The sequence below is a fragment of the Cetorhinus maximus genome, chromosome 7 (genome assembly GCF_964194155.1).
Source record: "Cetorhinus maximus chromosome 7, sCetMax3.hap1.1, whole genome shotgun sequence".
Lineage (NCBI taxonomy): Eukaryota > Metazoa > Chordata > Chondrichthyes > Lamniformes > Cetorhinidae > Cetorhinus > Cetorhinus maximus.
In genome coordinates this window covers 65,103,429-65,116,776 of record NC_135885.1, presented here as the reverse complement: position 1 = coordinate 65,116,776, position 13,348 = coordinate 65,103,429, and the positions used below count along the sequence as shown (strand labels likewise).

General features: G+C 42.0%; 1 protein-coding gene across 1 annotated transcript in view; it reads right to left on the bottom strand.

Annotated features, from left to right (window-relative positions):
• Positions 1–210: 210 nt before the first annotated feature.
• The window catches only part of LOC144682411 (RPA-related protein RADX-like), a 108,193-nt gene continuing 95,055 nt past the window's right edge, over positions 211–13,348 (bottom strand). Inside the window, exons 12-14 of the mRNA XM_078544821.1 lie at positions 9,234–9,518; positions 9,019–9,156; positions 211–3,894 (exon numbers count right to left, since the gene is read on the bottom strand). Coding sequence (XP_078400947.1) covers positions 3,773–3,894; positions 9,019–9,156; positions 9,234–9,518 — 545 coding nt within the window. The 3' untranslated portion in view covers positions 211–3,772. The remainder of the gene's footprint in view (positions 3,895–9,018; positions 9,157–9,233; positions 9,519–13,348) is intronic.

Genomic DNA, 13,348 nt, shown 5'->3' with positions numbered 1-13,348 from the left:
TGTACTTAGATTTCCAGAAGGCATTTAACAAGGTGCCACATCAAAGGTTACAGTGCAAAATAACAGCTCATGGTGCAGTGCTGTAATTAATTAGTTTGAGGAAGGAAAAGAGCATGGCATTAATTTCCTATATTTTAAGCAAAAACTTTGAGAAGAAAATGGATATCATAAATATACTAATTTACTGTCTGATTCTACTAAATTTATTGCAATCAATAGTTGCACATTACAACAAAATGGAATACAAAATGAACAATTTTTATAGCCATGAATGAAACATTTTAGATGAAAATGATAATCCAAATATATTGCTAAGACTAAAAACAAGTTTATTTTTAAATATAAATAAAATGAAGTTAAATATTAATGACCCATACTTAACACTTAAAGATTTAAATATATTCATTTAATAGGTTAAAATTTCACAATGTTTAATGTACCATGTGTTAATATGCATTATATATTGTGGTACAAATACAATATATGAAAACTGTTGTAAACGATGTGAGGGCTAAGACCTCACTCTGTACATTTTTGTTCTGCAAAATATATATAAAGATAGGCTCATTGCTATCTCTAAAAATTTTAAACTGGACAAAAACCTAAAATGGCTGAATTTATATTTGTCTGTGACCCCGAACAAAAGAAGCTACCTGGCAGTATTGGGGAAACTCACACATTGTTATCCCTGAAGAGCCATTGAAGACACCCTGTGGGCCGCACAGACTAAATTCAAAGAGAGCTAGACAAAGGCCATCTGCATCTCATAACCCAAGCAAGCCAATAGGAGTCTGCCAAGACAAAAGGCCCCATAATCTTCCTTTCAATTCTTAATGTTTGAGACATTTAACAGTCTCCGGGACCCAGATGAGGGATACACGTCCTTTGTCAAATACAGTGTGAAGAGGTGGGAGTCATATGACATGGGCCTCTGGCTTGTGGAACCAGTAATATTGCCTTGCTGAACTTCAAAGTCTCAGTCTGCTTTTTATCATCGACTAACAGTCTCACAGACAAGGAGCTCTGGCCCAAGTTGGACACCTGGCCCCATCTACACTGTTTCTGCTAGAAATTCTGTATCATCACCTACAAGACTGATTCATCTCTCCATGCCTATCTCATTGTGTGAAGTCAACACCACGGGAAAAGTGAATTATGCAGCATCAGTTTTCAACCCGCCCACCTCTGTGAAGGAATACCTTATTGGACTTTGATTCTGGACTCTGGAACCCATATGAACCAATATTTACTTTTTCTGTGGCTTCTGTACTGTAAATCCATCTTGTCTCTATCCCTCTCTTTACTGGCTGAGTGTGGAGATGACAATGCGACCCTGCTCCCACGTTTTGAGTGTGTGCAAATAGGCTAACCCTTTGAGTTCATCCTATCTTGAGTTTGCTGCGGTGGTATTAAGAGAAAATTGAAGCGCACCAAAATTGAGGGGTTGAGGAATACGCCGCTGCAAATAAAGAGGGAACCAAATCAAAACACCTTTTTGTTTATGGATGGGTGGTGAGAGGAGAAGTTAGTGCTGTTTAAATTAACTCTCCCCCTGTCCATAACAACTATATATTTTTATATCAAATATGCAAGCAATAAATAAAGCAAACTTTATCATATTCATCAACCCATGGTATTTTCACAAATATTTACGCTATAAAAATAAAAGTAACTCATGCCTATAAAAAGCTAAATAGGGTAGTCTCAAAAAGGTTAGATTTAAAGACTGACAAAAAATAGCTGAGAAATATTTTTGAAATGTTGCCATATCTGAACTTTGCTTCTGTGTGGAAATATCATGCAACAGGCAGCCACCTGCCAATGTTTTTTTGGGCGGGGGAATGGGAAAAAATCTATATAAAATCGGATTGCCTTTGTCATCTCATAGCAGTATAGTCAGAAGCTTTGTTCTCACAATTTCTTTGTTGCAGGAGATATATGGCTTAGGAAGATTGGATATATAAAAGGAGATCTCTCAAAACAATCTGCTTTTTTCAATCATATTTCTTCTGCAATGATGACATATTAAACAGAACCTTTCTTTCAGTTTCAAAAGTTGTTTGAAATAAAGTTTCATATTTAGCTAAATCACTGAAGGACAGACACTAGCTGATAAGCATGATTATAAAAAAATATACGCACCATGTTTTTTCAATATATTGTCTGATTATATTACTGTATAAAATATTTGATTTGAATGTGTACATATCTTTAATATTCATTGTTCATGTTAAAAGAAAGAAAGTTAAGGGGATAAACCTTTAAGATAAAGCCTGAATTTTCACGCAGATGGAATATTTCTTAATGTAAAAGATGACTTATGTTTAATTACTTTCCTTCCCATGAATTTTCACTTTGGGCAATTACTAACATCAGGAGGCATACAGATGTTACAGCACTGTCCTAATGTCCTAAAGTCATTCCATTCACTCATTTGCAAGTCACTGATTCACTGCAGCTTGGGCATCCTTGGCTTGGCATCTCATATTATCAAAGTATCAACTTCCACATAAGTGAATAGAATCAATAAGACATCTCAGATGTCCCAGTATATTCTTCAATCATGAAAGAGTTCTGGGTGCAAGAAATTCAAAATAGCAACATTCTAAGGAAAGGAAAATAACCAAGTAAACTGAAGTTATTAGCCACAAGAGTAGGATATTACTTTCTTTTCTTTAATTAAATAGGTGAGCATAATTCCCTCATTGCACTAAGTTAATTTCTATTCCGGTCACCTTTGAAACCTATGATGTATGAATTATGGTTCCATGTAACTGGTAGTTTTCCAGTACCATTTTCATGGTCATTCTTTGCTTACAAATTTAAGACAGTGACCGCTAGGAAACTTACTCCATTATGGAGCTCCCCAATCCTGTATTCACTCACATTCACATGTTCCCAATCAAGAAATGGGAGCATATAGTGATTCAAAATTTTTTCTAAACAAAAGAATTCTGTTTGGATCCTGGTACTTAAGCAGTTATATTTTCCAAGAAACACAGTGTGCAAGAGATTTACAAAGTAAACAACATGTAAAAATGTTTTTGCTCTGAAATTTACAATTAGAAACAAAATATTAAGGCACAGACCTCACTCTGCTATGAGACTTATGCAAATAAGACAAAAACTATGAGGCTTGTATTCAATGACAATGTTTTTGAAATGCAAATTAAGTACAGGTTTTGCTGTTTGTCAGGTTATATGTTTAATATTGAAATGGAAATCTTGCTGGTAGTGCTATGTACAAACTTATTAGCCACCAGCTGGCTTAGTGGGTAAGCATACAAGATGCTGTGGTCTTATACAAGACCAAAATGTTCTAGTTTTGAGCCACAATCAATGGTGACTTAATTGGCCTTAGCTGTTAAAAGATTAAGGTGGTACAATTGGCCTCAGTAACCCTGGGCTAGGGAGGATAAATATTAGCTAGGATTTGTGTTCCTGATCAGTAAACCAACACCAGTAGATGATTAAGCACAGGAGCTGGGTCAATTGTAATGCCTATCAACATACCCTGTCTGGTGCTCTTGTATGGGAAGAATGGTCAAACCCAAGAACCACAAATACCCACATAAGATAAATGTGACAGTAAATCATATATTTTCCACTGTTCTGATTTTTAAAATGAATACTGAAGGGGAGAGGATACAATTTTAACAATAGATCACTTGTGGCATACATTGTTTTGTCACTGTTAGCATAAAACACTTTGAGATGTCTTCCTGCAGATGATGAGCACTATAGAAATGTAGGCTGTTAGTTGCTTCAAAACTTAGCTCTTTTCATAAGCTCTGCTTAAAATAACCTCTGTTTGATCATTCCCATGATGGTAAAGATCCAAAGTGCACAGGAAATGTTTTCCATTTAGCTCTGATACTGTTGCCATGATTATATCTGAGAGAGAAATAATTAATTTGTTTGTTACAAATTACAATTCAAAGATACAAAAAACATTTACAAGGTAGATAATTCACATAATGTTCAGCTTTTCACAATTTAAAACTTCTCTTGGTCTACCTTTATCCTTTTCCATAACTACTTTAAATCTAACTGAACTACCAATGAAATGCTTTCCCACTGATAACCCTCCCACCCGCCCAGGTGTATTCAGAATTATAGAATTGTGACATCACAGGAGGCCATTCAGTCTATCATGTATGCGCAGGCTCTCCATAGGGGCAATTCACCTGGTGCCAATTCCCTGCCTTCCTCCTTTAAGCTACGGTTCAGTGATAGCTATGATATCATATTTGCAAGTAATTCCAAGGGGATTGGGAGCCATGGTATAGCATGAGGAAGGATAAAGAAGGTGCACAAAGGATTACACAGGTCAGACTGGAGAAAGAAATAGTAGGGTCAGGTGAATGTAATGCAACAAGTTCTAAATTAGGTTTACAGTGTTTGAATGTGAATGCAAAGATCGTGGTAAATAAGGTAGGTGAGCTAAAGGTGCAAATAGCCACGTGGGAATATGATGTGGCTTTAACAGGAACTTGGCTCAAAAAAGGGCAGACTAGGTACAAAATATTCATGGATACAGGGGCTCATTTTGCCCTTGTCGGGCAGGTGCAGCGGGGGGGCCCAGAAGCGGTTGCGAAGCCGACCACTGCCCGCAATCGGGCTCTGACATCAATTACACGCTGCCTGGCCAATTAATGGCCAGCCAGTGTGAAACACGCGCTGGGAGCCTCAGCACTGCCAGGGTGGGGGCAGGAGGAGAAACGTGCGCATGTGCAAGGGTGCGTGCAGCGAAAGCTCCCTGAGGGCCAGAGCTGCCTCAGGGAGCTGAAGATTTTGAACAATAAAAATAAAGAATTAAAAAATAAGGAAAACATGTCCCCTCATGTGACTCTGTCATTAAAAATGAGTTTTAAAAGTTTTTATTTTTTTATCACTGGTCGAAACCTCATTCCCTCAGTGGATGAAGTTTCGCCAAAAATGCAAAGGCCGCTTGGCCTATTTGGCCGCCCACCAATCAGAAGGGCAGCGAAAATTTTGATTTCTTTAATTAATTAAGGGCCTTAATAGGCCGCTTAATTGTCGGCGGGCATGTTGCCGCCTCTTGCGCATGCCTGCTGAGCGAAATATCGGAAGTGTGCGATGACGTCGCCCGATGTCATCACGTACTATTTTACTCTCGTTCGGGTCGGGCGCGCGCCCACCCAACGAGGGAAAAATTCTGCCCCTTGGGAAAGGTAGGAAAGGAAAAGTCAGCGGAACAGTGGCTATAATGACTAAGAAGAATATTAAAGTGCTCAAGAGAAAGGATGTCCTCAAGGGGCCAAGGAATGAATTTATTTAGTTACAGATCAGAAACATTAGAGTTATCACTGCACTACTGGGTGTATTCTATAGGCCACCAACTAGTGGGAAAAATATAGAGGAGCAAATTTGCAGGAAAATTACAGGGAGGTGCAAAACTATAGAGTAGTGATAATGGTGGACTTTAATTATCCTAATATAGACAGGGATGATAAGTGTAAAGGGCAGCGAGGAGGAAGAGTTTCTGAATTTGCTGGATTTGGTTCTGGGGAATATGGTGGGTTAAGTGGAGCAGGTGTCAGTCGGGGAACTTTTAGGGAACAATGAGCACAGCATCATAAGGTTTAGTTAGCCATTGAAAAGGACAAGGAGCAATCAGAAGTAAAAATATTTAATTGGAGGAGGTCAATTTTCAGTGGGTGAGAATAGATCTGTCCCAGGTCATTTTGGAATCAAAAATTGGCAGGAAAACTGTAAAGGAGCAATAAGCTGCCTTTAAAGAGGAGATGGCTCATGTACAGTGGGAATGCATTCCCATAAGGGGTAAATGGAGAACAACCAAAACCAAAGCTCCCTGGATGACAAGAGGAACAAAGAGTAAGGTGAAGCAGAAAAAGAGAGTGTATGACACATGTCAGGCTAATAATACAAGTGAGACATAGGCTGAATACAGATAATTCAGAGGGGGAGTGAAAATGGAAATCAGAGAGCCAAAGAGAGATATGAGAAAAGACCGGTGGCTAACATAAAAGGGAGTTCATAAAATCTTTGATAAACATATAAATAGTATAAAGGTAGCAAGGTCAGGGGTGGGGCTGATTAGGGACCAAAAAAGGGATCTATGCAAGGAGGCAGAGGTACTAAATGAATATTTTGCCTCTGTCTTTATCAGTCATGTGAAAGACGAGGTAGTTGAGGCTAAAATTTGATAAAGAAGAGGTATTAGAAAGCGTGGCAGTACTTAAAAGTTGATGGCTGGAATTGTCCCAGGTTTGCACTAAGTGCGGTAGCAGGCGAGTAAAATGATGTTTTATCCGCCAGCCGCAATGGCAGGTTTTCATGCCGTATCATCCCAAACCCACCGCATTAGTTATGCATTCCTGGGAAACATGCTGTTTCAATGGCGGGCTGGCTCTCATTTGCCTCTCTTCACGCTGCTTCATCACGCTAGGCGCCATGTTTAAAGTCCAGATGCGCGTACACATCTCAGTGCTTCCAACCCAGGACTACTGCAGGGAAGATGTCCATGAAAGGCAAAAAGACTGCAGCCCCCAGGTTTAGTGATGCATCACTGGAACGCCTTTTGGACGCCGTGGAGGCCTGCTGCAATGTCCTCTATCTCCGCTCTGGATACTGGATGGGCAGCAGTGTGACCAACCAGGCTTGGGAGGCAGTGGCAGTGGTGATCAGTGCCAATGCTACACAGAAGAGGTTGGCAATCCAATGCAGATAGACGATAAATGATCTCATCCGTGAGGCCAGGGTATGGCAATCTCATCACTCTAACCTCACACATTCAAGCCCATCAGACATTCACTGGCATCTCATTCGCTGCCAGCTTAAGGGATATCACCACCCATTCTCACACATTTGTCCATCTGGCCTCATCTCCTCTGGAGACTGCCTCCTCAGCCCTCACCATCCTTAGGCCACTTGCACAGATCAACATGTGCCCCCACACACACTCTGGGTTACCCTCCTTCCCCAGTGTAGCCCTCGTCCTGCAACCTCTTCCCTTGCCTGAGGCCACTTTTCCCCCTTCGCTGAGCAAGCCCTAGTTCTGCAGCCATTGAAAAGCCACTCACATATGGCTGATCTGGTAGATAGAGACCTGCCCATGAGCAACTCTAAAAGTGATGCGGTGCTGTCTGTGAAGCCTGACATTGATGTCTGTGAGTGCTGACCGAAGCAAGGTAGGCAAACAAACCTCGAAGTCCCAAACGAAGTGCAGCCCGCCAGGTGAACATCGTTTATGTGCTGTTGTGAAACATATCTATGTGTTTTCCTACCGACGTGGGTGGATGATCCAGCAAAGGTGGGGGCAGGGTTATGTGTGTGGTGGGGTGGGAACAATTCCGGTGGGCTGGCCTGATACTGATATACAGATGTATTACAACACGGTTCCCGACATCTAATGGCAGGCTGAGCAGACGAATGCAAACTAGTTTCCCAACGTCATGAAACCAATCGCGCCATATTGTCTGCTCACGCCACTGAGCACGCCCAATGCCAGCAGGCATGGAAAACCCCAGCCGATATGTCAGCAGGACAGGACAGGATGCATCAGAAGATCCTGGGCAAAAGTAAGGGAGGAAACTGCATAAGTATTGGCCATAATCTTCCAATCTATCCGAGATATAGGGGTGGTGCCAGAGGACTGGAGAATTGCAAATGTTACACTCTTGTTCAAAAAAGAGTGTAAGGATAAAGTAAGCAAATATAGGCCAGTGAGTTTAACATCAGTGGTGAGAAAGCTGTTAGAGATGATAATCTGGGACAACATCATGAGGGGTCTGACCAGAGGAGATAGAAATTGTTCTCTTTAGCACAAGAGTCAATAACCAGGGCACACTGATTTAAGGTGATTGGCCAAAGAACCAATGGTGACATGAGGAAAAACCTCTTTATGCAGTGAGTGGCTAGGATCTGGAATGCACTACCTGAGATCATGGTGGATGTAGATACAATCAGGACTTTCAAAAGGGAAACTTGAAGAGAAAAAATTTGCAACGTTACAGACAAAGGGTGGGGAGTGGGACCAACTGCATTGCTCCCAAAGAGCCGACATGGACACAATGGGTTGAATGGTCTACTTCTGTGCTGTAACAAATCTATGATTCTATTATCTATTATTCTATAAGGGGAGGCAGTGGCATAGTGGTATTGCCACTAGACTAGTATTCCAAAGACGCAGTGTAATGCCCTGGGAACCTGGGTTTGAATCCCATCACAGTAGATGGTGAAATTTAAATTCAATAAAAATCTGGAATTAAAAGTCTAGTGATGACCATGAAACCATTGCTGAGTGTTGTAAAAACCCATCAGGTTCACTAATGTCCTTTAAGGAAGGAAATCTGCCCTCCTTATCTGGTCTAGCTTACATGTGACTTCAGACCCACAGCAATGTCGTTGACTCTTAAAAATGCCCTCTGAATGAGGGCAATTAGAGATGGGCAATAAATGATGCCACATCCAGTGATGCCACATCCCATGAATGAAATTTTAAAAAAATCTGTGTCCTCAGCTCATCTGCCTTATACTCTGGACTCCTTGCAGTTAAGTATGTATCACTAATCACTGAGCAAGCCCTTTGCTGTCTAATTTCGAGCCCTTGTTTCCTTAGCTTTCCATAATTGCTTACTAATTTTCTTCCTTCTATTTTCAGCTTTACTTTTCTTCCTTCTTAACCAACAGTCAGGTTCCCACCCCACTGCTAAGCTAGAGTAGAAGCTGTAACTGAAGATTTAATTTCAAAAATGAAATTAACTCCTAAGATTAGTATTGATTATGTGTTGCACAGAAATTTATTATATATTTTACAAACATGGTACAATTGATCTTTGCAGATAGGGATCTACCATTATCTACTAATTTCCTGAACTATATGGTTGGGGTGATGATTCTTATCAACATCTTTGAAAGTCAAATTCTCTCTTTTGACAGTGGTTAGAGTTGTGAAACAAACTTTTATCTCAGATCTTATAATTGTCACTTGATTATATTCATTTTAAGTTGAGATGTAAACATTTATATTACCATTTAAGATTGAAGTTTCAGAAGTGCAACCACCAGACAAGATGGAAATAAATGTCGTGTCATTTGCGGAAGTGATGAAGATCTTGTCAGTTGTCAATGGTACAAATACAACATCCATAGCAATTTCTTGATTTAGATCTGTCAAAGGTGACAAGATGGTGTTGAATAGAACCAGGTACAAATAGTTGTTATTGATCAAAACTATAAATACATACCAACGATGGTCAATGTATAATAACCATCACTCCAAGCACTGGCAACATCTCTAGCATTATTGGAGGAATCAAGCAGATATGAGTCATATCTCGAAGGATGAAGGTTATGCTGGCTCATTATTGCTTCCTTTTTTGCATACTCAAACTTTTGGGGATAACTTTCAGGAAGCAGGTGGCCAAATGACAAGAATTCTTTCACATGACTTTTAGTCTCTGACCACTTCGAACTTTCCCACGAGCAATGCAAAGGTTTGGGTTTTGCAACTCCATCCATTTCGTAGATATCTGAAAGAGAATGTTAAAATTTCTTTTCTTTAGTAACAATAATTAGTAAATTTTTAATCTTGATAGGTAATGTAGCATTACAACATGTTTTGCTTTGCTTATGTGGCACAGCAAAACATCTGCAATGTTAGTGCAAATTTATTCCACTTTTAGAAGTAAGCAAATTTTATGGGTACATTATAACAGTAAATTGTACCGATCATTAACTTTAAAAAAAAGTTACTATCGAACTTGAAAGCAATTTAAGTTCATTTAAAATATGCTAATCAACACCAAAATAAAATAAAATTAGTAAATAAACTTCCTTCTCGAACGAAACTACCACACACTATAGCATTTAATGTAACATTGCAGGATTAATTCTGCCTACAAACTGAGGTCTGGACTCACAAATATGGGCTAAGACAAAGACCATTTTGTGGTATAACTGCCTCCATCCATGGGAATTCAGCCTCAACATCTCATAACTGCCCCTGTTAATTTGCTAGTTTACATACCAACTATGCTGATAACATATGACTTTAGTTTTTTTTCAATTAGTATGAATATATGTTTCACATGAATAATTACATTCAGTAAAGCCTTGTTTTTTTTTACTTTTCATATTTATTCTCATGATGTGGGCAACAATAGCAAAGCCACATTCATTGCTCATCATTAGCTTCCCTAAGAAGGTGGTATTAAATACTGGGAAGACTTAAGCTATTGTTTATGGTCCCTCCTCCAAACTTCGTTTCCTAGATACCAACCTCATCCTTCTCCCTGGCAACAGTCTGAGGTTATTGGTGTCACAAGTTGAGTTTCCAATTTTATGTTTGTGCCATCACTAAAGGTGTCTATTTTCATTTCCATAACATTGTCCAACTTCGCTCCTATATCAACTCATTTGCTGCTGAAAACTCATTCATGTCTTTGTTACCTCTAGACTTGACTATTTCAACCCACTCCTGGGTGGTCTCCCACATTCTACCCTCTGTAAACTTGAGGTCATCCAAAACTCTGCTGCCCGTATCTTAACTTGTAACAAGTCCTGTTCCCCTATCGCCCCGTGCTTGCTGACCTACATTAGCTCATGGTCAAGCAACACCCTGGTTTTAAAACTCTCATCCTTTCAATTCCTCCATGGACTTGCCCCTCCCTGTCTCTGTAATCTTCTCCAGCCCCACAACCCTCTGAGATATCTGCACTCCCCTAATTCTGGCTTCTTGTGCATTCCCAATTTTAATTTTTTGATCATTGGTGGTAATTTCTTCAGTTGCCTGGGCCCCAAGCTCTGGAATACCGTTCCTTTACCACTTTGCCTCTCTACCTCATTTTTCTCTTTGAAGACACTGCTTAAAACCTACCTTTTTGACCAAACTCTGGTCATCTGACCCAATATCTCCTTGAGTGCCTTGGAGGGATACTTTGTTTGATAATTGTCAAGGACAGAATTTATGTGTTCCTTTTTATTGTCCATGATAAAAACAGGATAAATAATACATCCGGCGCGGAGGGCAGGTCCCTCACCCGGAAATGGGCAGCCTTCCGACTTCTGGGCCCGTCGTTAAAACACAGCCAATAAAGTGCAAATTGGATCAATTGACTTCAGAGGCCAGTTTTGAAGCCTTTAGGACTATCATGCCAATCTGTGTTGGAGGGTGGGATGTCCAGCTGCCGAGCTCATTGGCCATGACCCGGAACAAGGTCATGGCCAGTAATTTAAAGGGCCCCTTGCCATGGGACAGTGTCAGGGGACCCAGCAAGTGTAAGGACTCGTGAAGCTCATTGGGACTTCAGGAATTTGCAAGTTTTTAAGGTAAGTGTGCAGTTTTTTGAGAACTAATGTGTCCAAACTTTGCCGCTGAGCAGAAGAGGTTTTATTTTTGGACTTGAACAAGTTTTCCACATCTTTACATAGAGGAATTTCTAGTTATTGAATGTTTCCCTCCAGAGATGTCAGTGCCATTCAAGCGAGGGTACAGGCAAGGGAGAAGGGCCAAACCAATCCCTTGATTTAGTGATGAATCCCCAAGAGCACTCCTCTCTAGTGTTGAACCGATTTGAGCAGTTCATGCCATCCGGCAGGAAGAGGAGAAACCTGACCAAAGCACATGCTGTCTGGGAGTAGGTAGCTACGGAGGTCAGCAGTGTTGGGCTGGTGAGGCAAACCTGGTCTCAAAGTCAGAAGAGGCTCGATAACCTCATAAGGGCAGCCAGGGTGCGTAAGTCCTCAGTATGTGTTACCTTGTGCCAGTATGCTATAGGGTGCCGTTGCAAATGCAGGAGTAATGTGACATTGGCTGGAGATCCAAGGCAGCATGATGCAACAAAGACATGGCTGTCTGCACCGATGTCAGTGTGCTCTTATAAGTTTGGCCCAGTTGGAGGGTGGGGGTTGGCAAGAGTGTGCAGATGAGGGATATGCACAGCATCTAGGGTGCCAAGCCCTCTGTTAATAATGCTTCGGTGGCATGCCATCAAATAAGATGACAGTGCTACTGATTGCAAAGTTACTATCTTTTCAGGGGAAGCATGCCCACAATTCCCTAGAGTGAGGCTAAATTGATGGGGTGTGCCAAACCTTGTGGTCCTGACTCCATTTTAGGAAGAGGTTTTGATGCTCACTGATTCAGAGTCATCCAGGTCCATTGACAGAGGTGAGATTGGAGAAAGGCGTGGGTCTGGTGAGATGGCAAATGGCACAAACTAATAGAAAAGGGGAAGTGGCAAGTTGGAGGTGGATGGATGTTTGGCATGATGCGATGAAACTTATGTCTCTCTGTCACAGGTGAAGCCTCTTCCATCGACCATCCTCCGGATGCCGGGCCACCACTCCCCTCCGAGGAGGAGGAGGAAGAACCCTCTGATGATGGAGCGCCACATCCTCTCTCTGCCCCTAGCAACAGCACAGGCACTGGCACCTCAGCAGGGATTTGTGCGTCGGAACAGGGCATACACAGTCTGGTGAGGGCACTTCACAGTTGCACGTCAGCTGCCGGAGATTGTGGTGGAGCAGGCCTCGGGCAGTCAGAGGAATGTCCAGGGTGATCCAAAGACTGATTTCAACTCAGATGATGAGCCTCTGGAGTCAACTATAAGGTGGCAGGTGCTGGATGTCCAGTGCGAGGTTCGTGAAGATTTAGCAGGTACACCAGAGGGGCTGCGTGCTCTGGCCCGGACTGTGGAGATGTCGATCCAGGCCATGTGCACTACGATCACCCACTCTTCGGAGCTCCAAGCTTCCTCCATGGACAGGCTGACGGCTGTCCTGGAGGGACAAACTGAGCGTATTGCAGATGCAATTGTTGGTATATGCTCTGGCCTGCACACCATCACCCTGCCCCTGAGCTCAGGGTCCCAGAGCCAAGGCAACAGGGGGACTGGGAGCACAGGCACAAGCCCAACTCCTAGGACCTCACTGGAAAGCAGGGAGGACCAAATGGTCCTAATGGCTGAGGATGAGCAGTAGCTACCGCCATCTGGAAGCACCTCTCAGTGTACTTCTGACGGAGGCAGTAATCACTCGTCCACCCACCATTGATACTGTCCTTGTGCAGTGCTGCAGCGACAGAAGATCCTCCTAACTCTCAGCCGGAGTCTTCTAATGTAGCGGGCTGCTCAAGGCCACAGCCACTCAGAGTACGCCCGCCAAAGTCATCCAGGGCAAGGGAGACGGCAGATCAGCTACCTCTCTCCAGTGCAGCTGTAAGCGAGGGGGGAGCGCTGTGCCGGAGTGTTCGTAAACGCATCAGAAAAACTCCACAGTAGTCACCAAGAGGGGCACCTGGATGAGAAGCTTAACTGTGAATGTTCCTAATCATTGTAAGTTGGTAAATAAACCCACACTT